Source organism: Bombina bombina, chromosome 10 (genome assembly GCF_027579735.1).
Source record: "Bombina bombina isolate aBomBom1 chromosome 10, aBomBom1.pri, whole genome shotgun sequence".
NCBI classification, from domain to species: domain Eukaryota; kingdom Metazoa; phylum Chordata; class Amphibia; order Anura; family Bombinatoridae; genus Bombina; species Bombina bombina.
This window is the reverse complement of record NC_069508.1, coordinates 12694201-12721601: the sequence shown is the minus strand read 5'-3', so window position 1 is coordinate 12721601 and position 27401 is coordinate 12694201. Positions and strand designations below refer to the sequence as shown.

General features: G+C 42.6%; 1 protein-coding gene across 1 annotated transcript in view; it reads left to right on the top strand.

Moving 5' to 3' along the window:
- Nucleotides 1–27187, top strand: part of DENND1B (DENN domain containing 1B) — a 338838-nt gene extending 311651 nt beyond the window's left edge. The window contains exon 22 of the mRNA XM_053693753.1: nt 22033–27187. Within this exon, the coding sequence (XP_053549728.1) occupies nt 22033–22458 (426 nt within the window). The 3' untranslated portion in view covers nt 22459–27187. The remainder of the gene's footprint in view (nt 1–22032) is intronic.
- Nucleotides 27188–27401: the final 214 nt, after the last annotated feature.

Below are 27401 nucleotides of genomic sequence, written 5' to 3'. Positions count from 1 at the left end.
GCTGTGTTATATGTAGAGGGAAACGTGTAGCTGTGTTATATGTAGGGGGAAGTGTGTAGATGTGTTATATGTAGAGGGAAGCGTGTACCTGTGTTATATGTAGGGGGAGGCGTGTAGCTGTGTTATATGTAGGGGGAAGCGTGTAGCTGTGTTATATGTAGAGGGAAGCGTGTAGCTGTGTTATATATAGGGGGAAGCGTGTAGCTGTGTTATATGTAGGTGGAAGCGTGTAGCTGTGTTATATGTAGAGGGAAGCGTGTAGCTGTGTTATTTGTAGGGGGAAGCGTGTAGCTGTGTTATATGTAGGGGGAAGAGTGTAGCTGTGTTATATATAGGGGGAAGAGTGTAGCTGTGTTATATGTAGGGGGAAGCGTGTAGCTGTGTTATATGTAGGGGGAAGCGTGTAGCTGTGTTATATGTAGGGGGAAGAGTGTAGCTGTGTTATATGTAGAGGGAAGCGTGTAGCTGTGTTATATGTAGGGGGAAGCGTGTAGCTGTGTTATATGTAGGGGGAAGAGTGTAGCTGTGTTATATGTAGGGGGAAGAGTGTAGCTGTGTTATATGTAGGGGGAAGAGTGTAGCTGTGTTATATGTAGGGGGAAGAGTGTAGCTGTGTTATATGTAGGGGGAAGCGTGTAGCTGTGTTATATGTAGGGGGAAGCGTGTAGCTGTGTTATATGTAGGGGGAAGAGTGTAGCTGTGTTATATGTAGGGGGAAGCGTGTAGCTGTGTTATATGTAGGGGGAAGAGTGTAGCTGTGTTATATGTAGGGGGAAGCGTGTAGCTGTGTTATATGTAGGGGGAAGAGTGTAGCTGTGTTATATGTAGGTGGAAGCGTGTAGCTGTGTTATATGTAGGGGGAAGCGTGTAGCTGTGTTATATGTAGATGGAAGTGTTTAGCTGTGTTATATGTAAGGGGAAGCGTGTAGCTGTGTTATATATAAACAAAAGTTTAGAAGTGCGCTAAGGAACTAATACCAAGCACCTCTCTAAGAGACACTATCCCTAAAGAGTGTCAGAATATAGTAAAAGTGGATTGTTAAGCTTTTTACGGCTTACAGATAGAGAGGGCGCCTAGGGCTAAAGGTATCAAACACCAATGTAGAGTAAAAAAATATATATTTAATAAAAGACAGTATACAATAATAAAATTAGTACAAATTAGGGACGTCTCCCTAAATGTTAAGTCACAATTAATTGCTACAATGTGGCAGACAAATATAAAATAAAGTGCACATACGATCTAATTTGAATACATTAGAAAATGAGCAAAGGTTACTAAAATATAAAACAATTTACGGTATACCAGAGTCTTAAATATGTATATTTCACAAGGGATACGGCAGTTATTCCCAAGTATACTGAGGGATATATGATAGCGTAGGACTTTCAAATGAAAGGAGGTTAGTCCTGAAAATGTTCCATACACTTGAAATCGTAGTATAATGCTTGTTTCAAAGAGTACAATAGTGCTAAAGCAGTACTTTACTTTATTTTACTTTACCGCCTGTGAAATCTTCAGTCACACCAAGGACCGCTACGTTAGCCAAGGCAGTCTCTCCCGAGCTGCAAACACAGATCACACACGTGTGTACGGACGGCGTCTGACGTCACTTCTCGTCCGTTTGTTTCCTCTGTGAAAGTTTGACAGCGTGCTGTTATCGATATTGCAAAGTTGTGGATGTTGTTAACTCCTTCAGTATACAAGCACTCTGTTGTGCTTATACTTGCAAATACAGTTGGATATTTAATTTGCAAGTATAAGCACAACAGAGTGCTTGTATACTGAAGGAGTTAACAACATCCACAACTTTGCAATATCGATAACAGCACGCTGTCAAACTTTCACAGAGGAAACAAACGGACGAGAAGTGACGTCAGACGCCGTCCGTACACACGTGTGTGATCTGTGTTTGCAGCTCGGGAGAGACTGCCTTGGCTAACGTAGCGGTCCTTGGTGTGACTGAAGATTTCACAGGCGGTAAAGTAAAATAAAGTAAAGTACTGCTTTAGCACTATTGTACTCTTTGAAACAAGCATTATACTACGATTTCAAGTGTATGGAACATTTTCAGGACTAACCTCCTTTCATTTGAAAGTCCTACGCTATCATATATCCCTCAGTATACTTGGGAATAACTGCCGTATCCCTTGTGAAATATACATATTTAAGACTCTGGTATACCGTAAATTGTTTTATATTTTAGTAACCTTTGCTCATTTTCTAATGTATTCAAATTAGATCGTATGTGCACTTTATTTTATATTTGTCTGCCACATTGTAGCAATTAATTGTGACTTAACATTTAGGGAGACGTCCCTAATTTGTACTAATTTTATTATTGTATACTGTCTTTTATTAAATATATATTTTTTTACTCTACATTGGTGTTTGATACCTTTAGCCCTAGGCGCCCTCTCTATCTGTAAGCCGTAAAAAGCTTAACAATCCACTTTTAGCTGTGTTATATGTAGGGGGAAGCGTGTAGCTGTGTTATATGTAGGGGGAAGCGTGTAGCTGTGTTATATGTAGGGGGAAGAGTGTAGCTGTGTTATATGTAGGGGGAAGCGTGTAGCTGTGTTATATGTAAGGGGAAGAGTGTAGCTGTGTTATATGTAGAGGGAAGCGTGTAGCTGTGTTATATGTAGGGGGAAGAGTGTAGCTGTGTTATATGTAGGGGGAAGAGTGTAGCTGTGTTATATGTAGGGGGAAGAGTGTAGCTGTGTTATATGTAGGGGGAAGAGTGTAGCTGTGTTATATGTAGGGGGAAGCATGTAGCTGTGTTATATGTAGGGCGAAGAGTGTAGCTGTGTTATATGTAGGGGGAAGAGTGTAGCTATGTTATATGTAGGGGGAAGCGTGTAGCTGTGTTATATGTAGGGGGAAGCGTGTAGCTGTGTTATATGTAGGGGGAAGCGTGTAGCTGTGTTACGTGTAGAGGGCAGTGTGTAGCTGTGTTATATGTAGGGGGAAGAGTGTAGCTGTGTTATATGTAGGGGGAAGCGTGTAGCTGTGTTATATGTAGAGGGAAGCGTGTAGCTGTGTTATATGTAGAGGGAAGCGTGTAGCTGTGTTATATGTAGGGGGAAGCGTGTAGCTGTGTTATATGTAGGGGGAAGAGTGTAGCTGTGTTATATGTAGGGGGAAGAGTGTAGCTGTGTTATATGTAGATGGAAGCGTGTAGCTGTGTTATATGTAGGGGGATGCGTGTAGCTGTGTTATATGTAGGGGGAAGAGTGTAGCTGTGTTATATGTAGAGGGAAGCGTGTAGCTGTGTTATATGTAGGGGGAAGCGTGTAGCTGTGTTATATGTAGAGGGAAGCGTGTAGCTGTGTTATATGTAGGGGGAAGCGTGTAGCTGTGTTATATGTAGGGGGAAGAGTGTAGCTGTGTTATATGTAGGGGGAAGAGTGTAGCTGTGTTATATGTAGGGGGAAGAGTGTAGCTGTGTTATATGTAGAGGGAAGCGTGTAGCTGTGTTATATGTAGGGGGATGCGTGTAGCTGTGTTATATGTAGGGGGAAGAGTGTAGCTGTGTTATATGTAGGGGGAAGCGTGTAGCTGTGTTATATGTAGGGGGAAGCGTGTAGCTGTGTTATATGTAGGGGGAAGAGTGTAGCTGTGTTATATGTAGAGGGAAGAGTGTAGCTGTGTTATATATAGGGGGAAGAGTGTAGCTGTGTTATATGTAGAGGGAAGCGTGTAGCTGTGTTATATGTAGAGGGAAGAGTGTAGCTGTGTTATATGTAGGGGGAAGCGTGTAGCTGTGTTATATGTAGGGGGAAGCGTGTAGCTGTGTTATATGTAGGGGGAAGCGTGTAGCTGTGTTATATGTAGGGGGAAGCGTGTAGCTGTGTTATATGTAGGGGGAAGCGTGTAGCTGTGTTATATGTAGGGGGAAGCGTGTAGCTGTGTTATATGTAGGGGGAAGAGTGTAGCTGTTTTATATGTAGGGGGAAGAGTGTAGCTGTGTTATATGTAGATGGAAGCGTGTAGCTGTGTTATATGTAGGGGGATGCGTGTAGCTGTGTTATATGTAGGGGGAAGAGTGTAGCTGTGTTATATGTAGAGGGAAGCGTGTAGCTGTGTTATATGTAGGGGGAAGCGTGTAGCTGTGTTATATGTAGAGGGAAGCGTGTAGCTGTGTTATATGTAGGGGGAAGCGTGTAGCTGTGTTATATGTAGGGGGAAGAGTGTAGCTGTGTTATATGTAGGGGGAAGAGTGTAGCTGTGTTATATGTAGGGGGAAGAGTGTAGCTGTGTTATATGTAGAGGGAAGCGTGTAGCTGTGTTATATGTAGGGGGATGCGTGTAGCTGTGTTATATGTAGGGGGAAGAGTGTAGCTGTGTTATATGTAGGGGGAAGCGTGTAGCTGTGTTATATGTAGGGGGAAGCGTGTAGCTGTGTTATATGTAGGGGGAAGAGTGTAGCTGTGTTATATGTAGAGGGAAGAGTGTAGCTGTGTTATATATAGGGGGAAGAGTGTAGCTGTGTTATATGTAGAGGGAAGCGTGTAGCTGTGTTATATGTAGAGGGAAGAGTGTAGCTGTGTTATATGTAGGGGGAAGCGTTTAGCTGTGTTATATGTAGGGGGAAGCGTGTAGCTGTGTTATATGTAGGGGGAAGCGTGTAGCTGTGTTATATGTAGGGGGAAGCGTGTAGCTGTGTTATATGTAGGGGGAAGCGTGTAGCTGTGTTATATGTAGGGGGAAGCGTGTAGCTGTGTTATATGTAGGGGGAAGAGTGTAGCTGTTTTATATATAGGGGGAAGAGTGTAGCTGTGTTATATGTAGGGGGAAGAGTGTAGCTGTGTTATATGTAGGGGGAAGCGTGTAGCTGTGTTATATGTAGGGGGAAGCGTGTAGCTGTGTTATATGTAGGGGGAAGAGTGTAGCTGTGTTATATGTAGGGGGAAGCGTGTAGCTGTGTTATATGTAGGGGGAAGCGTGTAGCTGTGTTATATGTAGGGGGAAGAGTGTAGCTGTGTTATATGTAGGGGGAAGAGTGTAGCTGTGTTATATGTAGGGGGAAGCGTGTAGCTGTGTTATATGTAGGGGGAAGAGTGTAGCTGTGTTATATGTAGAGGGGAAGCGTGTAGCTGTGTTATATGTAGGGGGAAGAGTGTAGCTGTGTTATATGTAGGGGGAAGAGTGTAGCTGTGTTATATGTAGGGGGAAGAGTGTAGCTGTGTTATATGTAGAGGGAAGCGTGTAGCTGTGTTATATGTAGAGGGAAGCGTGTAGCTGTGTTATATGTAGGGGGAAGAGTGTAGCTGTGTTATATGTAGGGGGAAGCGTGTAGCTGTGTTATATGTAGGGGGAAGCGTGTAGCTGTGTTATATGTAGGGGGAAGAGTGTAGCTGTGTTATATGTAGGGGGAAGAGTGTAGCTGTGTTATATGTAGGGGGAAGAGTGTAGCTGTGTTATATGTAGGGGGAAGCGTGTAGCTGTGTTATATGTAGGGGGAAGAGTGTAGCTGTGTTATATGTAGAGGGAAGCGTGTAGCTGTGTTATATGTAGAGGGAAGCGTGTAGCTGTGTTATATGTAGAGGGAAGCGTGTAGCTGTGTTATATGTAGGGGGAAGTGTGTAGCTGTGTTATATGTAGAGGGAAGCGTGTAGCTGTGTTATATGTAGGGGGAAGTGTGTAGCTGTGTTATATGTAGGGGGAAGAGTGTAGCTGTGTTATATATAGGGGGAAGAGTGTAGCTGTGTTATATGTAGGGGGAAGAGTGTAGCTGTGTTATATGTAGGGGGAAGAGTGTAGCTGTGTTATATATAGGGGGAAGAGTGTAGCTGTGTTATATATAGGGGGAAGCGTGTAGCTGTGTTATATGTAGGGGGAAGAGTGTAGCTGTGTTATATGTAGGGGGAAGAGTGTAGCTGTGTTATATGTAGGGGGAAGCGTGTAGCTGTGTTATATGTAGGGGGAAGAGTGTAGCTGTGTTATATGTAGGGGGAAGCGTGTAGCTGTGTTATATATAGGGGGAAGAGTGTAGCTGTGTTATATGTAGGGGGAAGCGTGTAGCTGTGTTATATGTAGAGGGAAGCGTGTAGCTGTGTTATATATAGGGGGAAGAGTGTAGCTGTGTTATATGTAGAGGGAAGCGTGTAGCTGTGTTATATATAGGGGGAAGAGTGTAGCTGTGTTATATGTAGGGGGAAGCGTGTAGCTGTGCTATATGTAGGGGGAAGCGTGTAGCTGTGTTATATGTAGAGGGAAGCGTGTAGCTGTGTTATATGTAGGGGGAAGAGTGTAGCTGTGTTATATGTAGAGGGCAGCGTGTAGCTGTGTTATATGTAGGGGGAAAGCTGTGTTATATGTAGGGGGAAAGCTGTGTTATATGTAGAGGGAAACGTGTAGCTGTGTTATATGTAGGGGGAAGTGTGTAGATGTGTTATATGTAGAGGGAAGCGTGTACCTTTGTTATATGTAGGGGGAAGCGTGTAGCTGTGTTATATGTAGGGGGAAGCGTGTAGCTGTGTTAGATGTAGGGAGAAGCGTGTAGCTGTGTTATATGTAGGGGGAAGCGTGTAGCTGTGTTATATGTAGATGGAAGCGTGTAGCTGTGTTATATGTAGGTGGAAGCGTGTAGCTCTGTTATATGTAGATGGAAGTGTGTAGCTGTGTTATATGTAGATGGAAGCGTGTAGCTGTGTTATATGTAGGTGGAAGCGTGTAGCTCTGTTATATGTAGATGGAAGCGTGTAGCTGTGTTATATGTAGATGGAAGTGTGTAGCTGTGTTATATGTAGGGGGAAGCGTGTAGCTGTGTTATATGTAGAGAGCAGCGTGTAGCTGTGTTATATGTAGGGGGAAGAGTGTAGCTGTGTTATATGTAGAGGGCAGATATGTAGCTGTGTTACACGTAGAGGGCAGATCTGTATCTGTGTTACACGTAGAGGGCAGATATGTAGCTGTGTTACACGTAGAGGGCAGATATGTAGCTGTGTTACATGTAGAGGGCAGATATGTAGCTGTGTTACACGTAGAGGGCAGATATGTAGCTGTGTTACACTAGAGTGCAGATATGTATCTGTGTTACACGTAGAGGGCAGATATGTAGCTGTGTTACATGTAGAGGGCAGATATGTAGCTGTGTTACACGTAGAGGGCAGATATGTAGCTGTGTTACACGTAGAGGGCAGATATGTATCTGTGTTACACGTAGAATGCAGATATGTAGCTGTGTTACACGTAGAATGCAGATATGTAGCTGTGTTACACGTAGACGGCAGATCTGTATTTGTGTTACACGTAGAGGGCAGATATGTATCTGTGTTACACGTAGAGGGCAGATCTGTATCTGTGTTACACGTAGAGGGCAGATATGTAGCTGTGTTACACGTAGAGGGCAGATATGTATCTGTGTTACATGTAGAGGGCAGATATGTATCTGTGTTACACTAGAGGGCAGATATGTAGCTGTGTTACACGTAGACGGCAGATATGTAGCTGTGTTACACGTAGAGTGCAGATATGTAGCTGTGTTACACGTAGAGGGCAGATCTGTATCTGTGTTACACTTAGAGGGCAGATATGTAGCTGTGTTACACGTAGAGGGCAGATATGTAGCTGTGTTACACGTAGAGGGCAGATATGTAGCTGTGTTACATGTAGAGGGCAGATATGTAGCTGTGTTACACGTAGAGGGCAGATATGTAGCTGTGTTACACGTAGAGGGCAGATCTGTATCTGTGTTACACGTAGAGGGCAGATATGTATCTGTGTTACACGTAGAGGGCAGATATGTAGCTGTGTTACACATAGAATGCAGATATGTAGCTGTGTTACACGTAGAGGGCAGATATGTATCTGTGTTACACTAGAGTGCAGATATGTAGCTGTGTTACACGTAGAGGGCAGATATGTATCTGTGTTACACTAGAGGGCAGATATGTATCTGTGTTACACGTAGAGTGCAGATATGTATCTGTGTTACACGTAGAGGGCAGATATGTAGCTGTGTTACACGTAGAGGGCAGATATGTATCTGTGTTACACTAGAGTGCAGATATGTATCTGTGTTACACGTAGAGTGCAGATATGTATCTGTGTTACACGTAGAGGGCAGATATGCAGCTGTGTTACACATAGAATGCAGATATGTAGCTGTGTTACACGTAGAGTGCAGATATGTAGCTGTGTTACACGTAGAATGCAGATATGTAGCTGTGTTACACGTAGAGGGCAGATATGTATCTGTGTTACACTAGAGTGCAGATATGTAGCTGTGTTACACGTAGAGGGCAGATATGTATCTGTGTTACACGTAGAGTGCAGATATGTAGCTGTGTTACATGTAGAGGGCAGATATGTACCTGTGTTACATGTAGAGGGCAGATCTGTATCTGTGTTACATGTAGAGGGCAGATATGTAGCTGTGTTACACGTAGAGTGCAGATATGTAGCTGTGTTACATGTAGGGGGAAGTGTGTAGATGTGTTATATGTAGAGGGAAGCGTGTACCTGTGTTATATGTAGGGGGAAGCGTGTAGCTGTGTTAGATGTAGGGAGAAGCGTGTAGCTGTGTTATATGTAGGGGGAAGCGTGTAGCTGTGTTATATGTAGATGGAAGCGTGTAGCTGTGTTATATGTAGGTGGAAGCGTATAGCTGTGTTATATGTAGATGGAAGTGTGTAGCTGTGTTATATGTAGGGGGAAAGCTGTGTTATATGTAGGGGGAAGCGTGTAGCTGTGTTATATGTAGGGGGAAGCGTGTAGCTGTGTTATATGTAGGGGGAAGAGTGTAGCTGTGTTATATGTAGAGGGCAGATATGTAGCTGTGTTACACGTAGAGGGCAGATCTGTATCTGTGTTACACGTAGAGGGCAGATATGTAGCTGTGTTACACGTAGAGGGCAGATATGTAGCTGTGTTACATGTAGAGGGCAGATATGTAGCTGTGTTACACATAGAATGCAGATATGTAGCTGTGTTACACGTAGACGGCAGATCTGTATCTGTGTTACACGTAGAGGGCAGATATGTATCTGTGTTACACGTAGAGGGCAGATCTGTATCTGTGTTACACGTAGAATGCAGATATGTAGCTGTGTTACACGTAGAATGCAGATATGTAGCTGTGTTACACGTAGAATGCAGATATGTAGCTGTGTTACATGTAGAGGGCAGATATGTAGCTGTGTTACACGTAGAGGGCAGATATGTAGCTGTGTTACACGTAGAGGGCAGATCTGTATCTGTGTTACACGTAGAGGGCAGATATGTATCTGTGTTACACATAGAGGGCAGATATGTAGCTGTGTTACACATAGAATGCAGATATGTAGCTGTGTTACACGTAGAGGGCAGATATGTATCTGTGTTACACTAGAGTGCAGATATGTATCTGTGTTACACGTAGAGTGCAGATATGTATCTGTGTTACACGTAGAGGGCAGATATGTAGCTGTGTTACACGTAGAGGGCAGATATGTATCTGTGTTACACTAGAGTGCAGATATGTATCTGTGTTACACGTAGAGTGCAGATATGTATCTGTGTTACACGTAGAGGGCAGATATGCAGCTGTGTTACACGTAGAGTGCAGATATGTAGCTGTGTTACACATAGAATGCAGATATGTAGCTGTGTTACACGTAGAGGGCAGATATGCAGCTGTGTTACACGTAGAGTGCAGATATGTAGCTGTGTTACACGTAGAATGCAGATATGTATCTGTGTTACACGTAGAGGGCAGATATGTATCTGTGTTACACTAGAGTGCAGATATGTATCTGTGTTACACGTAGAGTGCAGATATGTATCTGTGTTACACGTAGAGTGCAGATATGTAGCTGTGTTACACGTAGAGGGCAGATATGCAGCTGTGTTATATTTAGGGGGAAGCGTGTAGCTGTGTTATATGTAGGTGGAAGCGTGTAGCTGTGTTATATGTAGAGGGAAGCGTGTAGCTGTGTTATATGTAGGGGGAAGCGTGTAGCTGTGTTATATGTAGGTGGAAGCGTGTAGCTGTGTTATATGTAGGGGGAAGAGTGTAGCTGTGTTATATGTTGATGGAAGCGTGTAGCTGTGTTATATGTAGGTGGAAGCGTGTAGCTGTGTTATATGTAAGGGGAAGAGTGTAGCTGTGTTATATGTAAGGGGAAGCGTGTAGCTGTGTTATATGTAGGGGGAAGCGTGTAGCTGTGTTATATGTAGATGGAAGTGTTTAGCTGTGTTATATGTAAGGGGAAGCGTGTAGCTGTGTTATATGTAGGGGGAAGCGTGTAGCTGTGTTATATGTAGGGGGAAGCGTGTAGCTGTGTTATATGTAGGGGGAAAGCTGTGTTATATGAAGGGGGAAGCGTGTAGCTGTGTTATATGTAGGGGGAAGCGTGTAGCTGTGTTATATGTAGGGGGAAGCGTGTAGCTGTGTTATATGTAGGGGGAAGCGTGTAGCTGTGTTATATGTAGGGGGAAGCGTGTAGCTGTGTTATATGTAGGGCGAAGAGTGTAGCTGTGTTATATGTAGGGGGAAGAGTGTAGCTATGTTATATGTAGGGGGAAGCGTGTAGCTGTGTTATATGTAGGGGGAAGCGTGTAGCTGTGTTATATGTAGGGGGAAGAGTGTAGCTGTGTTATATGTAGGGGGAAGCGTGTAGCTGTGTTATATGTAGAGGGAAGCGTGTAGCTGTGTTATATGTAGGGGGAAGAGTGTAGCTGTGTTATATGTAGGGGGAAGAGTGTAGCTGTGTTATATGTAGGGGGAAGAGTGTAGCTGTGTTATATGTAGATGGAAGCGTGTAGCTGTGTTATATGTAGGGGGATGCGTGTAGCTGTGTTATATGTAGGGGGAAGAGTGTAGCTGTGTTATATGTAGGGGGAAGCGTGTAGCTGTGTTATATGTAGGGGGAAGCGTGTAGCTGTGTTATATGTAGGGGGAAGCGTGTAGCTGTGTTATATGTAGAGGGAAGCGTGTAGCTGTGTTATATGTAGGGGGAAGCGTGTAGCTGTGTTATATGTAGAGGGAAGCGTGTAGCTGTGTTATATGTAGAGGGAAGCGTGTAGCTGTGTTATATGTAGGGGGAAGAGTGTAGCTGTGTTATATGTAGGGGGAAGCGTGTAGCTGTGTTATATGTAGGGGGAAGAGTGTAGCTGTGTTATATGTAGGGGGAAGAGTGTAGCTGTGTTATATGTAGGGGGAAGAGTGTAGCTGTGTTATATGTAGAGGGAAGCGTGTAGCTGTGTTATATGTAGGGGGATGCGTGTAGCTGTGTTATATGTAGGGGGAAGAGTGTAGCTGTGTTATATGTAGAGGGAAGCGTGTAGCTGTGTTATATGTAGGGGGAAGAGTGTAGCTGTGTTATATGTAGGGGGAAGAGTGTAGCTGTGTTATATGTAGAGGGCAGCGTGTAGCTGTGTTATATGTAGGGGGAAGAGTGTAGCTGTGTTATATGTAGGGGGAAGAGTGTAGCTGTGTTATATGTAGGGGGAAGAGTGTAGCTGTGTTATATGTAGGGGGAAGAGTGTAGCTGTGTTATATGTAGGGGGAAGAGTGTAGCTGTGTTATATGTAGGGGGAAGCGTGTAGCTGTGTTATATGTAGGGGGAAGCGTGTAGCTGTGTTATATGTAGGGGGAAGCGTGTAGCTGTGTTATATGTAGGGGGAAGAGTGTAGCTGTGTTATATGTAGAGGGCAGCGTGTAGCTGTGTTATATGTAGAGGGAAGCGTGTAGCTGTGTTATATGTAGAGGGAAGCGTGTAGCTGTGTTATATGTAGGGGGAAAGCTGTGTTATATGTAGGGGTAAGAGTGTAGCTGTGTTATATGTAGAGGGAAGCGTGTAGCTGTGTTATATGTAGGGGGAAGCGTGTAGCTGTGTTATATGTAGGGGGAAGAGTGTAGCTGTGTTATATGTAGGGGGAAGCGTGTAGCTGTGTTATATGTAGAGGATAGCGTGTAGCTGTCTTATATGTAGGGGGAAGCGTGTAGCTGTGCTATATGTAGGGGGAAGCGTGTAGCTGTGTTATATGTAGAGGGAAGCGTGTAGCTGTGTTATATGTAGAGGGAAGCGTGTAGCTGTATTATATGTAGGGGGAAGCGTGTAGCTGTGTTATATGTAGGGGGAAAGCTGTGTTATATGTAGGGGTAAGCGTGTAGCTGTGTTATATGTAGGGGGAAGCATGTAGCTGTGTTATATGTAGGGGGAAGCGTGTAGCTGTGTTATATGTAGGGGGAAGAGTGTAGCTGTGTTATATGTAGGGGGAAGCGTGTAGCTGTGTTATATGTAGGGGGAAGCGTGTAGCTGTGTTATATGTAGAGGGCAGCATGTAGCTGTGTTATATGTAGGGAGAAGCGTGTAGCTGTGTTATATGTAGGGGGAAGCGTGTAGCTGTGTTATATGTAGAGGGAAGCGTGTAGCTGTATTATATGTAGGGGAAGCGTGTAGCTGTGTTATATGTAGGGGGAAAGCTGTGTTATATGTAGGGGTAAGCGTGTAGCTGTGTTATATGTAGGGGGAAGCATGTAGCTGTGTTATATGTAGGGGGAAGCGTGTAGCTGTGTTATATGTAGGGGGAAGCGTGTAGCTGTGTTATATGTAGGGGGAAGAGTGTAGCTGTGTTATATGTAGGGGGAAGCGTGTAGCTGTGTTATATGTAGGGGGAAGCGTGTAGCTGTGTTATATGTAGAGGGCAGCATGTAGCTGTGTTATATGTAGGGAGAAGCGTGTAGCTGTGTTATATGTAGGGGGAAGCGTGTAGCTGTGTTATATGTAGGGGGAAGCGTGTAGCTGTGTTATATGTAGGGGGAAGAGTGTAGCTGTGTTATATGTAGAGGGAAGAGTGTAGCTGTGTTATATGTAGAGGGAAGTGTGTAGCTGTGTTATATGTAGGGGGAAGAGTGTAGCTGTGTTATATGTAGGGGGAAGAGTGTAGCTGTGTTATATGTAGGGGGAAGCGTGTAGCTGTGTTATATGTAGAGGGAAGCGTGTAGCTGTGTTATATGTAGGGGGAAGAGTGTAGCTGTGTTATATGTAGGGGGAAGAGTGTAGCTGTGTTATATGTAGGGGGAAGAGTGTAGCTGTGTTATATGTAGGGGGAAGAGTGTAGCTGTGTTATATGTAGGGGGAAGCGTGTAGCTGTGTTATATGTAGGGGGAAGAGTGTAGCTGTGTTATATGTAGGGGGAAGCGTGTAGCTGTGTTACATGTAGAGGGAAGCGTGTAGCTGTGTTATATATAGGGGGAAGAGTGTAGCTGTGTTATATGTAGGGGGAAGCGTGTAGCTGTGTTATATGTAGAGGGAAGCGTGTAGCTGTGTTATATGTAGGGGGAAGAGTGTAGCTGTGTTATATGTAGAGGGAAGAGTGTAGCTGTGTTATATGTAGGGGAAAGCGTGTAGCTGTGTTATATGTAGGGGGAAGCGTGTAGCTGTGTTATATGTAGGGGGAAGCGTGTAGCTGTGTTATATGTAGGGGGAAGAGTGTAGCTGTGTTATATGTAGAGGGAAGAGTGTAGCTGTGTTATATGTAGGGGAAAGCGTGTAGCTGTGTTATATGTAGGGGGAAGCGTGTAGCTGTGTTATATGTAGGGGGAAGCGTGTAGCTGTGTTATATGTAGGGGGAAGAGTGTAGCTGTGTTATATGTAGGGGGAAGAGTGTAGCTGTGTTATATGTAGGGGGAAGCGTGTAGCTGTGTTATATGTAGAGGGAAGAGTGTAGCTGTGTTATATGTAGGGGGAAGCGTGTAGCTGTGTTATATGTAGAGGGAAGCGTGTAGCTGTGTTATATGTAGAGGGCAGCGTGTAGCTGTGTTATATGTAGGGGGAAAGCTGTGTTATATGTAGGGGGAAAGCTGTGTTATATGTAGAGGGAAACGTGTAGCTGTGTTATATGTAGGGGGAAGTGTGTAGATGTGTTATATGTAGAGGGAAGCGTGTACCTGTGTTATATGTAGGGGGAAGCGTGTAGCTGTGTTATATGTAGGGGGAAGCGTGTAGCTGTGTTAGATGTAGGGAGAAGCGTGTAGCTGTGTTATATGTAGGGGGAAGCGTGTAGCTGTGTTATATGTAGATGGAAGCGTGTAGCTGTGTTATATGTAGGTGGAAGCGTGTAGCTGTGTTATATGTAGATGGAAGTGTGTAGCTGTGTTATATGTAGGGGGAAGCGTGTAGCTGTGTTATATGTAGAGAGCAGCGTGTAGCTGTGTTATATGTAGGGGGAAGAGTGTAGCTGTGTTATATGTAGAGGGCAGATATGTAGCTGTGTTACACGTAGAGGGCAGATCTGTATCTGTGTTACACGTAGAGGGCAGATATGTAGCTGTGTTACACGTAGAGGGCAGATATGTAGCTGTGTTACATGTAGAGGGCAGATATGTAGCTGTGTTACACGTAGAGGGCAGATATGTAGCTGTGTTACACTAGAGTGCAGATATGTATCTGTGTTACACGTAGAGGGCAGATATGTAGCTGTGTTACATGTAGAGGGCAGATATGTAGCTGTGTTACACGTAGAGGGCAGATATGTAGCTGTGTTACACGTAGAGGGCAGATATGTATCTGTGTTACACGTAGAATGCAGATATGTAGCTGTGTTACACGTAGAATGCAGATATGTAGCTGTGTTACACGTAGACGGCAGATCTGTATTTGTGTTACACGTAGAGGGCAGATATGTATCTGTGTTACACGTAGAGGGCAGATCTGTATCTGTGTTACACGTAGAGGGCAGATATGTAGCTGTGTTACACGTAGAGGGCAGATATGTATCTGTGTTACATGTAGAGGGCAGATATGTATCTGTGTTACACTAGAGGGCAGATATGTAGCTGTGTTACACGTAGACGGCAGATATGTAGCTGTGTTACACGTAGAGTGCAGATATGTAGCTGTGTTACACGTAGAGGGCAGATCTGTATCTGTGTTACACTTAGAGGGCAGATATGTAGCTGTGTTACACGTAGAGGGCAGATATGTAGCTGTGTTACACGTAGAGGGCAGATATGTAGCTGTGTTACATGTAGAGGGCAGATATGTAGCTGTGTTACACGTAGAGGGCAGATATGTAGCTGTGTTACACGTAGAGGGCAGATCTGTATCTGTGTTACACGTAGAGGGCAGATATGTATCTGTGTTACACGTAGAGGGCAGATATGTAGCTGTGTTACACATAGAATGCAGATATGTAGCTGTGTTACACGTAGAGGGCAGATATGTATCTGTGTTACACTAGAGTGCAGATATGTAGCTGTGTTACACGTAGAGGGCAGATATGTATCTGTGTTACACTAGAGGGCAGATATGTATCTGTGTTACACGTAGAGTGCAGATATGTATCTGTGTTACACGTAGAGGGCAGATATGTAGCTGTGTTACACGTAGAGGGCAGATATGTATCTGTGTTACACTAGAGTGCAGATATGTATCTGTGTTACACGTAGAGTGCAGATATGTATCTGTGTTACACGTAGAGGGCAGATATGCAGCTGTGTTACACATAGAATGCAGATATGTAGCTGTGTTACACGTAGAGTGCAGATATGTAGCTGTGTTACACGTAGAATGCAGATATGTAGCTGTGTTACACGTAGAGGGCAGATATGTATCTGTGTTACACTAGAGTGCAGATATGTAGCTGTGTTACACGTAGAGGGCAGATATGTATCTGTGTTACACGTAGAGTGCAGATATGTAGCTGTGTTACATGTAGAGGGCAGATATGTAGCTGTGTTACATGTAGAGGGCAGATCTGTATCTGTGTTACATGTAGAGGGCAGATATGTAGCTGTGTTACACGTAGAGTGCAGATATGTAGCTGTGTTACATGTAGGGGGAAGTGTGTAGATGTGTTATATGTAGAGGGAAGCGTGTACCTGTGTTATATGTAGGGGGAAGCGTGTAGCTGTGTTATATGTAGGGGGAAGCGTGTACCTGTGTTATATGTAGGGGGAAGCGTGTAGCTGTGTTAGATGTAGGGAGAAGCGTGTAGCTGTGTTATATGTAGGGGGAAGCGTGTAGCTGTGTTATATGTAGATGGAAGCGTGTAGCTGTGTTATATGTAGGTGGAAGCGTGTAGCTGTGTTATATGTAGATGGAAGTGTGTAGCTGTGTTATATGTAGGGGGAAGCGTGTAGCTGTTTTATATGTAGAGAGCAGCGTGTAGCTGTGTTATATGTAGGGGGAAGAGTGTAGCTGTGTTATATGTAGAGGGCAGATATGTAGCTGTGTTACACGTAGAGGGCAGATCTGTATCTGTGTTACACGTAGAGGGCAGATATGTAGCTGTGTTACACGTAGAGGGCAGATATGTAGCTGTGTTACATGTAGAGGGCAGATATGTAGCTGTGTTACACATAGAATGCAGATATGTAGCTGTGTTACACGTAGACGGCAGATCTGTATCTGTGTTACACGTAGAGGGCAGATATGTATCTGTGTTACACGTAGAGGGCAGATCTGTATCTGTGTTACACGTAGAATGCAGATATGTAGCTGTGTTACACGTAGAATGCAGATATGTAGCTGTGTTACACGTAGAATGCAGATATGTAGCTGTGTTACATGTAGAGGGCAGATATGTAGCTGTGTTACACGTAGAGGGCAGATATGTAGCTGTGTTACACGTAGAGGGCAGATCTGTATCTGTGTTACACGTAGAGGGCAGATATGTATCTGTGTTACACATAGAGGGCAGATATGTAGCTGTGTTACACATAGAATGCAGATATGTAGCTGTGTTACACGTAGAGGGCAGATATGTATCTGTGTTACACTAGAGTGCAGATATGTATCTGTGTTACACGTAGAGTGCAGATATGTATCTGTGTTACACGTAGAGGGCAGATATGTAGCTGTGTTACACGTAGAGGGCAGATATGTATCTGTGTTACACTAGAGTGCAGATATGTATCTGTGTTACACGTAGAGTGCAGATATGTATCTGTGTTACACGTAGAGGGCAGATATGCAGCTGTGTTACACGTAGAGTGCAGATATGTAGCTGTGTTACACGTAGAATGCAGATATGTAGCTGTGTTACACGTAGAGGGCAGATATGCAGCTGTGTTACACGTAGAGTGCAGATATGTAGCTGTGTTACACGTAGAATGCAGATATGTATCTGTGTTACACGTAGAGGGCAGATATGTATCTGTGTTACACTAGAGTGCAGATATGTATCTGTGTTACACGTAGAGTGCAGATATGTAGCTGTGTTACACGTAGAGGGCAGATATGCAGCTGTGTTACACGTAGAGTGCAGATATGTAGCTGTGTTACACGTAGAATGCAGATATGTAGCTGTGTTACACGTAGAGGGCAGATATGTATCTGTGTTACACTAGAGTGCAGATATGTAGCTGTGTTACACGTAGAGGGCAGATATGTATCTGTGTTACACGTAGAGTGCAGATATGTAGCTGTGTTACATGTAGAGGGCAGATATGTGTCTGTGTTACACGTAGAGGGCAGATATGTAGCTGTGTTACATGTAGAGGGCAGATCTGTATCTGTGTTACATGTAGAGGGCAGATATGTAGCTGTGTTACACGTAGAGTGCAGATATGTAGCTGTGTTACATGTAGAGGGCAGATATGTATCTGTGTTACACGTAGAGGGCAGATATGTAGCTGTGTTACACGTAGAGGGCAGATATGTATCTGTGTTACACTAGAGTGCAGATATGTAGCTGTGTTACACGTAGAGGGCAGATATGTATCTGTGTTACACGTAGAGTGCAGATATGTAGCTGTGTTACACGTAGAGTGCAGATATGTAGCTGTGTTACACGTAGAGGGCAGATATGTATCTGTGTTACACGTAGAGTGCAGATATGTATCTGTGTTACACGTAGAGGGCAGATATGTAGCTGTGTTACACATAGAATGCAGATATGTAGCTGTGTTACACGTAGAGGGCAGATATGTATCTGTGTTACACATAGAATGCAGATATGTATCTGTGTTACACTAGAGTGCAGATATGTATCTGTGTTACACGTAGAATGCAGATATGTAGCTGTGTTACACGTAGAATGCAGATATGTAGCTGTGTTACACGTAGAATGCAGATATGTAGCTGTGTTACACGTAGAGGGCAGATATGTAGCTGTGTTACGCGTAGAGGGCAGATATGTATCTGTGTTACACTAGAGTGCAGATATGTATCTGTGTTACATGTGGAGTGCAGATATGTATCTGTGTTACACGTAGAGGGCAGATATGTAGCTGTGTTACACGTAGAGGGCAGATATGTATCTGTGTTACACTAGAGTGCAGATATGTAGCTGTGTTACACGTAGAGGGCAGATATGTAGCTGTGTTACACGTAGAGGGCAGATATGTAGCTGTGTTACACTAGAGGGCAGATATGTAGCTGTGTTACACGTAGAGGGCAGATATGTATCTGTGTTACACATAGAATGCAGATATGTAGCTGTGTTACACGTAGAATGCAGATATGTAGCTGTGTTACACGTAGAATGCAGATATGTAGCTGTGTTACACGTAGAGGGCAGATATGTATCTGTGTTACACTAGAGTGCAGATATGTAGCTGTGTTACACGTAGAGGGCAGATATTATTATTTTATTATTATTATTCTTTATTTATAAAGCGCCAACAGATTCCGCAGAGGGCAGATATGTATCTGTGTTACACGTAGAGTGCAGATATGTATCTGTGTTACACTTAGAGGGCAGATATGTAGCTGTGTTACACGTAGAGGGCAGATATGTATCTGTGTTACACTAGAGTGCAGATATGTAGCTGTGTTACACGTAGAGGGCAGATATGTATCTGTGTTACACTAGAGTGCAGATATGTAGCTGTGTTACACGTAGAGGGCAGATATTATTATTTTATTATTATTATTCTTTATTTATAAAGCGCCAACAGATTCCGCAGAGGGCAGATATGTATCTGTGTTACACGTAGAATACAGATATGTATCTGTGTTACACGTAGAGGGCAGATATGTAGCTGTGTTAAACGTAGAATGCAGATATGTAGCTATGTTACACATAGAGGGCAGATATGTAGCTATGTTACACGTAGAGTGCAGATATGTAGCTGTGTTACACGTAGAATGCAGATATGTATCTGTGTTACACTAGAGTGCAGATATGTATCTGTGTTACACGTAGAGTGCAGATATGTATCTGTGTTACACGTAGAGGGCAGATATGTAGCTGTGTTACACATAGAATGCAGATATGTAGCTGTGTTACACGTAGAGGGCAGATATGTATCTGTGTTACACGTAGAGTGCAGATATGTATCTGTGTTACACATAGAATGCAGATATGTATCTGTGTTACACTAGAGTGCAGATATGTATCTGTGTTACACGTAGAATGCAGATATGTAGCTGTGTTACACGTAGAATGCAGATATGTAGCTGTGTTACACGTAGAATGCAGATATGTAGCTGTGTTACACGTAGAGGGCAGATATGTATCTGTGTTACACTAGAGGGCAGATATGTATCTGTGTTACACGTAGAGTGCAGATATGTATCTGTGTTACACGTAGAGGGCAGATATGTAGCTGTGTTACACGTAGAGGGCAGATATGTATCTGTGTTACACGTAGAGGGCAGATATGTAGCTGTGTTACACTAGAGTGCAGATATGTAGCTGTGTTACACGTAGAGTGCAGATATGTATCTGTGTTACACGTAGAGGGCAGATATGTAGCTGTGTTACACGTAGAGGGCAGATATGTAGCTGTGTTACACGTAGAGGGCAGATATGTAGCTGTGTTACACTAGAGTGCAGATATGTATCTGTGTTACACGTAGAATGCAGATATGTAGCTGTGTTACACGTAGAATGCAGATATGTAGCTGTGTTACACGTAGACGGCAGATATGTTGCTGTGTTACACGTAGAGGGCAGATATGTATCTGTGTTACATGTAGAGGGCAGATATGTATCTGTGTTACACGTAGAATGCAGATATGTATCTGTGTTACATGTAGAGGGCAGATATGTATCTGTGTTACACGTAGAGTGCAGATATGTATCTGTGTTACACGTAGAGGGCAGATATGTAGCTGTGTTACACGTAGAGGACAGATATGTATCTGTGTTACACGTAGAGTGCAGATATGTATCTGTGTTACACGTAGAGGGCAGATATGTAGCTGTGTTACACGTAGAGGGCAGATATGTATCTGTGTTACACTAGAGTGCAGATATGTAGCTGTGTTACACGTAGAGGGCAGATATGTAGCTGTGTTACACGTAGATGGCAGATATGTATCTGTGTTACACGTAGAATGCAGATATGTAGCTGTGTTACACTAGAGTGCAGATATGTAGCTGTGTTACACGTAGAGGGCAGATATGTAGCTGTGTTACACGTAGATGGCAGATATGTATCTGTGTTACACGTAGAATGCAGATATGTATCTGTGTTACACGTAGAGTGCAGATATGTAGCTGTGTTACACGTAGAGGGCAGATATGTAGCTGTGTTACATGTAGAGGGCAGATATGTATCTGTGTTACACGTAGACGGCAGATATGTAGCTGTGTTACACGTAGAGTGCAGATATGTAGCTGTATTACACGTAGAGGGCAGATCTGTATCTGTGTTACACTTAGAGGGCAGATATGTAGCTGTGTTACACGTAGAGGGCAGATATGTAGCTGTGTTACACGTAGAGGGCAGATATGTAGCTGTGTTACATGTAGAGGGCAGATATGTAGCTGTGTTACACGTAGAGGGCAGATATGTAGCTGTGTTACACGTAGAGTGCAGATATGTATCTGTGTTACACTAGAGTGCAGATATGTATCTGTGTTACACGTAGAGGGCAGATATGTATCTGTGTTACACGTAGAGGGCAGATATGTAGCTGTTACACGTAGAGGGCAGATATGTATCTGTGTTACACGTAGAGGGCAGATATGTATCTGTGTTACACGTAGAGTGCAGATATGTAGCTGTGTTACACGTAGAGGGCAGATATGTAGCTGTGTTACACATAGAATACATATATGTAGCTGTGTTACACGTAGACGTCAGATATGTAGCTGTGTTACACGTAGAGGGCAGATATGTAGCTGTGTTACACGTAGAATGCAGATATGTAGCTGTGTTACACGTAGAGGGCAGATATGTATCTGTGTTACACGTAGAGGGCAGATATGTAGCTGTGTTTCACGTAGAGGGCAGATATGTAGCTGTGTTACACGTAGAGTGCAGATATGTATCTGTGTTACACGTAGAGGGCAGATATGTATCTGTGTTACACGTAGAGTGCAGATATGTAGCTGTGTTACACGTAGAGGGCAGATATGTAGCTGTGTTACACATAGAATACATATATGTAGCTGTGTTACACGTAGACGGCAGATATGTATCTGTGTTACACGTAGAGGGCAGATATGTAGCTGTGTTACACGTAGAGGGCAGATATGTAGCTGTGTTACACGTAGAGTGCAGATATGTATCTGTGTTACACGTAGAGGGCAGATATGTATCTGTGTTACACATAGAGGGCAGATCTGTATCTGTGTTACACGTAGAGGGCAGATATGTATCTGTGTTACACGTAGAGGGCAGATATGTATCTGTGTTACACGTAGAGGGCAGATCTGTATCTGTGTTACACGTAGAGGGCAGATATGTATCTGTGTTACACGTAGAGGGCAGATATGTATCTGTGTTACACGTAGAGGGCAGATATGTATCTGTGTTACACGTAGAGGGCAGATATGTAGCTGTGTTACACGTAGAGGGCAGATATGTATCTGTGTTACACGTAGAGGGCAGATATGTATCTGTGTTACACGTAGAGGGCAGATATGTATCTGTGTTACACGTAGAGGGCAGATCTGTATCTGTGTTACACGTAGAGGGCAGATATGTATCTGTGTTACACGTAGAGGGCAGATCTGTATCTGTGTTACACGTAGAGGGCAGATATGTATCTGTGTTACACGTAGAGGGCAGATATGTAGCTGTGTTACACGTAGAGGGCAGATATGTATCTGTGTTAGACGTAGAGGGCAGATATGTTGCACAGTATATATCACATATAGTATTCGCACAGAACTGTGTCACTATTCTCTGTCTCTTGCAGAACAAACCAAGTGCACCCAGCGAGGACAACCTCAGTGCGCTTTGCAGGGAGAAGAATTGGAATGTGGGGCAAGATGACAGTATTCTGTACAGGAAACACCTCTATCCCTCCTCTCACAGGCGAAACCAAGAGCATCATTTGCACAAAGACTACGATCGACCACGCTCTGAATTTCCGGTTATTGTACTTAATGAAGACTCTGGTGAGTCTCTGGGACACCGCAGCTTGATATGTTCTGTGCAGGAGGTGCACGCGGGACCTAAAACTAGAAGCCCTAATATGCAGCATTCTCCTAAGAGCCCTCACAAGGTACCGGCCAACCAAGTGCCCTGGGAGCTCCAGGAACACACCTGGCCACACGGTAACACCAACTCACTGAGCAAGGCTCCGGCATCTCCCACGGACAGCGAGGTGACCCCATTGTGATCTATAACAGGTCACCAGACGTTCCCTTTACAGGTCTCAATACATTTCTTGTCACACTTTGCTGCACCACCAAATACACCAACTGGCGCTAATATACTCAGCACTGGAACAGATGTCAGCTCTTTACTTACAGTTTGTAGCCAAGGATTAATGTTTATTTGTAGCTTTTTAAAACGTGTGTACACTGGTGCTGCTGAAAGCGATTCTTCCCATTGTTTGTGTCTGTACCCCAGAGACCTGCATATAAACAGAGTATTTCTCATGTTGTTTCACAAATCTCCGAGTTTTCGGTACAACTGACCAGCTGTCTGGTCACAGGCGAACGGGTCGGTACGTTAACATAAGACCTAATGTTCTGCTATGGACCGTGTGTACGGGGCATAGACTGGTCAATCATGGTACTAAGCACTGGAGGGGTTAATGACGCCTGGGGTAGCTGTGTACACTGTGTATGGTTTTATTTTATATAAATACAAATTGGATGGACAAGTAAATTAAAACGAGTCCAGCTTAGCCATGAAAGCAACGATTTTGGTTTGAATGCTGACCGGTACAGAGCCTAGAATTGTCTGACATTTGCATTGGTATGAAGTGATTTTGTGTTGCTAAAGTTTATATTTATAGATTTTGTTAAAAGGGAATCTTAAGTAAAATGATCAGTATGTTCCATGTAACTTTATACTAACAGACCGTGCATATCTGCATATGCCAGGGGGATATTCATCCAACTGCAATATTATATTGTTATAGAATTTTAATGATTTCCATTCCAATTTGTTTTATTTACATTTGGAAAAATATAAAATTTATTCTGAGGTGAATATGTAGAACTTTCATGGAAATAAGTAGCGGAAACTGGACAGCGCTACAATGTATGTGTGCACCTTACAAGTAATATTAATATTAACTCTACAAATAACTGATAATAATAATATGTTGGAGAATTATATTCCAACAAAAAATTGAAATATAATAACTAATTACTAAACAATGCTGGAGTCTGGTTCAGAGTACACAGGTATCTTATATCACAGAGCAATCAGAAAGTGAAGCATCTAAGTGTCACTCCAGATTAACAAGTTAATATTAAGGGCACCCTCTGTGACACATTATAGTAATACTGATGCACAACAGCGCAGCATGTAGACGATATATTAATATTATGTTCAGAAATAATCTCTAATGTCTACTTAAAATTATTGTATGTTGTACTGTTACCTGACTTGTACTGTTACCTTGACTTGTAATGTTACCTGACTTGTCATGTTACCTGACTTGTCATGTTACCTGACTTGTCATGTTACCTGACTTGTCATGTTATCTGACTTGTCATGTTACCTGTCTTGTAATGCTACCTGTCTTGTAATGTTACCTGTCTTTGTAATGTTACCTGACTTGTGATGTTACCTGACTTGTCATGTTACCTGACTTGTCATGTTACCTGTCTTGTAATGTTACCTGTCTTGTAATGTTACCTGTCTTTATAATGTTACCTGTCTTTGTAATGTTACCTGACTTGTCATGTTACCTGACTTGTCATGTTACCTGACTTGTAATGTTACCTGACTTGTCATGTTACCTGTCTTGTAATGTTACCTGTCTTGTAATGTTACCTGTCTTTGTAATGTTACCTGACTTGTCATGTTACCTGACTTGTCATGTTACCTGACTTGTCATGTTACCTGTCTTGTAATGTTACCTGTCTTTGTAATGTTACCTGACTTGTAATGTTACCTGACTTGTAATGTTACCTGACTTGTAATGTTACCTGACTTGTCAGCAGAGGGAGTTAAAATGTATTTTGCTTATTGTAATCTGAGCTGGACAAGTTGTCAGATTGAAGATACATAGGAATCTAAATTGAACAAACTCCATGAGCCGTTGGCCACTTGCTGTTTGTCAGTAAATGCAAAACTTGAAATCCACTTAAAGGGACACTTTTCAAATAAAGATTCAAAGAGAACAAAGAAAAATTGGTAATAGGAGTTAATTAGAAAGTTGCTTAAAATTGCTACTCTATCTGGATCATGAAAGAAAAAATGTGGGTTTAGTGTCCCTTTTAAACGTAAAGAGGAAAACTGGAAATGATATATTCTCTGGAATTTGTGAGCAGGTGTTTATAACACGTAAAAGGGATTTTTCATACGTATTTTTTAATTTAGCTTAATGAATGGCGGTTTTACTAGAAAATACATTTTAGTGCCATTGTATTGACCTCTAGGGAATATTGTGAGGTTTTATGCTACACTGTAATAATATGTTTGTAAGTTATTATTTTGTGTATTTGTACACTGATCATATAGTACATATTGCAGGTCTGAGCACAACTCTAACAAGGACGGTACAATCCGATATTTGTTTGTTTAATGCAGACAATTACTTGTCTGATCCATATGTCACACGTCACCTCCTGGTGGGGTTAAATAAGTGATACACCCTGAACTGCATGTAACAAATGTGTGAGCTGATTCTGTAGCTTTTAACCCCTCTACTGCCGGGGGCTGCAATTTATAGCTTTTCTCTCACTGGCATCCAAGGTGTTAAACTGAAGCAAACTCACGCTCCATATTTACTCAAACCAAACACAGTGACTTATGCAGCCTGCTGCTGTCTCCTGTGTTACAGCAAATCCAGCTGTGTTTATTGATCACTTTGCCTTAGCTGATGTCCGTAAATCACTGTACACAGTACTTGCTATAGAATAATATTTAGCTAGTTGATTGTATTATTTATCTGTATATATGTCACAGGACTACTGTAAGTGTGCAGGGGACAGATGTCCCACATGTTCCTCTGTATCTGTCTGAGCCTAAACTGTATCATCCTGATGATAACCCCCAGAAGATCTGCACTGTACGTTACCTTGCATCAGTTTTGTTAGAACCATTCTCACTCCTTTTATAAACACAGAACAGTTGTCACACAATCAATATATCTGTCACATCATCTGTTGAACTTCTTTAGATGTGACCACCGCGTGTCCCTGCTTAGGAGATGGTTTCTAGCAGAAACATCATAAGCTCTGGCACTCAGGTTAGTTTGACAGATGACTATCTTTGTCTGAGTGCAAGTGTCCCCATCTCTGGGTGACTGAAGTATTGACAGGGAACTGTTATCTGTGGGTTATTTAACTGTTATGGGCATCATAATATATGGAAGATAATCTCAGTGTTATTGTTACCAGATTATCCAGAATATCCAGAGTATGAAACTCGCCTGAGATTCACACTCCTATCCAAAAAGTATCTGCTCACACGTGAGCTTAACATCTGGTGAATTAGCAGCTATGACGGACTCCAGCACTCCAGGCATAATTCTAACAGATTTACCAGGTAGGATTTGAATGGTGGCAAAGCTGGATTCTCATAACAGGAGAATGAAGCTAAAGGCAGCCAGATAATTAATCATTTAAACATCAGTTATTATGCTATATTTCTCTTCATTATACAAATGCAATGCATTTTGGCTGTGACTGCATTATCTCAAACCGTAATTCAGCATTCCATACATTTAGTGTTAGGTCTTGTGAGTGCTTTATCAATGGTGACAAAGCACCAGGTCAGCTATCAGAGCGTAAATAGTGCAGCGGCTCCCAATGAATATAGGTTTGTTACAGTGGTTGGGATTATGTTGGGGGGTTGGGTCAGTACTGTGAAGGATAGTAATACTGTGACATGGTCTTAGGGTTAATAGTTCTGGGATAGTATCATGGTTAGGATTAATAGTGATAGATATACAGTAGGTTAGGGTTAGTTGTGCAGAGGCAGGGCTGGCAGGATTAAGGGTCATTTGGAGGGCAAGAAAAAGAGGGTTTAGGGTTAATTGCTCTTGATTGGTCACTGGTGGATGAGGTTAATTTGATGTGGGGGGGTTGCAATGACTTTAACACAGGTTCCTAGATGGTGTAGATACCCATATTATAGCAGATGAGGCTAGTAGCACACTGGCAGCTGGCAATAATAACAATTGGGTGCTGCTAATATATATATATATATATATAAAAATGCACTCTCACTCCAATCAACAACTCAAGGGTGCTTAGGAAAAACACCTAATAAGTACACAGTGAGTGCTGGGTCCAGTGTGCTCTATATATATATAATTTATTTATAGCAGCTCCATTACTAACTCGCATAGGACCTAGCACTTTGTATGGAAATGTTTAATGACGTATCCGGTGCCTTGCTAATTAGTGGAATTAGAAAAAGAAATTACATACTCCACATACCTTGTAATTACATACAGCTGTGTGTGTGTATGTGTATATATGTTTTTATATATATATATGTGTGTGTAAAATGTTTTGCTGAACAAACACAACATACATTAATGAACTTACTATCAGTACAGTATACCACGCGTTTACTGAATTCACTGTCTGTAATCAACTTCTCATGTCTGTTGTTACTGTTAAATACCAAATATGTGTAACAGAATTGCAGTCAGTAGTGACACGCGAAATGCGTTGATGCATAGTACTGTATAAATAGCTATTGCTGATACAAGCATTTACCTTCATTCTTCTTTACCATGAGCTGTAATTTGCACCTGATTTCTGCAGATATTCTGGGATGACTTAATGTATTTAATGTTATTTTACTGCACAACCCTGGAATAATTTAGTGTCTGCAAAGGCCACTGCGTGTTACAAAACTAACAACTTCTGTAAATCCTCAAAGGAATAACCAAGTGCCAGATTTGTTGTTAAATAAACTATACCTCACTGATATTCAGAGTTTATTTTCTTTCATTTTCTGTGATTACATTCTGATTCGTGTTCTGTGCCGTCTCCTTTATCCTCAGCATATTCTATAACCCAGAATAACCAGGGGGGGGTAGGAGTTGTAGTGTAAAACTCTTAACTACTGACTTTAAAATGCGGGGTACCAGTCTTGACAGGAGAGGGCCTACCGCTCACTTTTTGTCAGACTCGTAATACCGGC